This window comes from Galeopterus variegatus, unplaced genomic scaffold (genome assembly GCF_000696425.1).
Source record: "Galeopterus variegatus unplaced genomic scaffold, G_variegatus-3.0.2 Scaffold11863, whole genome shotgun sequence".
Taxonomy (NCBI): Eukaryota; Metazoa; Chordata; class Mammalia; order Dermoptera; family Cynocephalidae; genus Galeopterus; species Galeopterus variegatus.
Window position 1 is genome coordinate 12,999 of NW_007737974.1, and position 1,647 is coordinate 14,645.

Sequence of the window (1,647 nt, forward strand, 5' to 3'; positions counted from 1 at the left end):
TTTTTTTCTGGTTTAAAACCATCTTTAGTGCACAATTACAAAAAAAAAAAAAAACAAGTAAAACTTTGTATATTTACAATTTAATCAATTTAGGAAAAGTTTAGGTAGAGGGAAAATATAGTGAAATAGACAACGCTTCTGGCCACCCCCGTCCTGCGACGTCGTAGGACGCGGCGCTGTGACGTCACAATGCCACCGCGCCGCCTTGGTGCTCTCTTGTGCCCAGCTCCAGGGGAGCGCCGTCGCCGGGACTTCTGTACCTGACTGTTCCCACCCTCCAGGCAAGGGGACCCGAGGTCCCTTCTGAACGCTTGGCCAAGCGCTGCTGCGACGGGAGCTGACATTTCTGAAGCGATTCTGATAACACAGCGAAATTGGCGGAGGGAGCCAGACGCGAGCGACGCAGCCATCAGCCAGGGAGTCGGCCTCCGTCCGGGGATCTTAGAAACCCTGCGGGTCATCATGAAGTTCCAGTACAAGGAGGACCATCCTTTTGAGTATCGGAAAAAGGAAGGAGAAAAGATCCGGAAGAAATACCCGGACAGGGTCCCGGTGAGCGCAATGGGACCGGGGCGGGGGCGTCGCGATGGCTGCCCTAAGGCGCTGAAGGGTCTCGGTAGAAGGGAGGCCCCTAGGATTGCTTAACCCTGAACGCCCTTCACTACAGCGAGAGCCAGTGGCCGTTCAGACCGAGGACCTCTTTAAACCCGTTCCCCCTGAGCCGGTCCCCATCTTTGGAGCTGACCGCATCTTGAGAGCGGAGCCTCCGTCGAGTGACTCAGCAATATTCAGAACGTGTGTAGGTCGAGATGCGCACAAAATAGGGCGCATTTGTGCGACAGGCATTGGGTCGGGGCCATAGATTTGCTGCCTTTACAAACGCAGGGAGCTTGTGATGGGGACGTGTGATGCCGTAGGTTTGCTCCCGTAGACTTCTGCCTTCGCGGGCTCGCCTTGGTTCAGAAGCCAGCAGATTCTTTCTTGTATTCTTTCCGAATTAGGAAGCGGGGTGGGGGACGGGGGCGGCACAGACAGGCCTGGCCCAGAAAACAAGGTCACGCTCTCTGCGCAGCAGCCCGCTTGCCTCATCATTCTTGGCTCCGGGGTCAAGTGCAGGGACAAGTGCGGGGACAGTCGGCCTTCCCCGGTACTGATTCTGATCGGTTGGTTCCTGGACACAACCAGGCAGCACTGAGGCCTTGTTCTCTCTGGTTTGGACCCCGGCTTAAGTAGTTAAAACTAGGGCAGGCCGTGAGGAGGGACGGGGAGAAAGCGTGTGTCTGTCCGCATCCGGGCGTTTCTCTCACTGCCCCTCCCCCGCCCGCTGCCCGCTCCCCTCTCCCCTGTAATGCAGGCTCTGCACCCCAAGCGGGAGGCGGGTTTTGGAGTGTGGTAGAGGGGACAACAATGCTTGGATATTGGAGGTTTAGGAGCAGAACCTTTACCGTTGTGCTCTTTATGTTCAGGCAGGGACGTTACGGTAAGTACTACATGTAATTTAAAGGTAAAAGAATTGCAATTTTCTGCTGTCTTTTCTCGAACGACAGGTAATCTTTGGGATTCTTCTCCAATCCTTACCTTTCGTGGTCTTATAGCTACCAGAAGGAACCTCGGCCCTAGCCCAGCAGTTGAAACCCCTAGCACCCG

The 1,647-nt window shown here is 55.1% G+C and overlaps 1 protein-coding gene across 1 annotated transcript in view; it reads left to right on the top strand.

The window, feature by feature from the left end:
• Positions 1–186: 186 nt before the first annotated feature.
• The window catches only part of GABARAPL1 (GABA(A) receptor-associated protein like 1), a 9,846-nt gene continuing 8,385 nt past the window's right edge, over positions 187–1,647 (top strand). Inside the window, exon 1 of the mRNA XM_008594918.1 lies at positions 187–552. Within this exon, the coding sequence (XP_008593140.1) occupies positions 463–552 (90 nt within the window). The 5' untranslated portion in view covers positions 187–462. The remainder of the gene's footprint in view (positions 553–1,647) is intronic.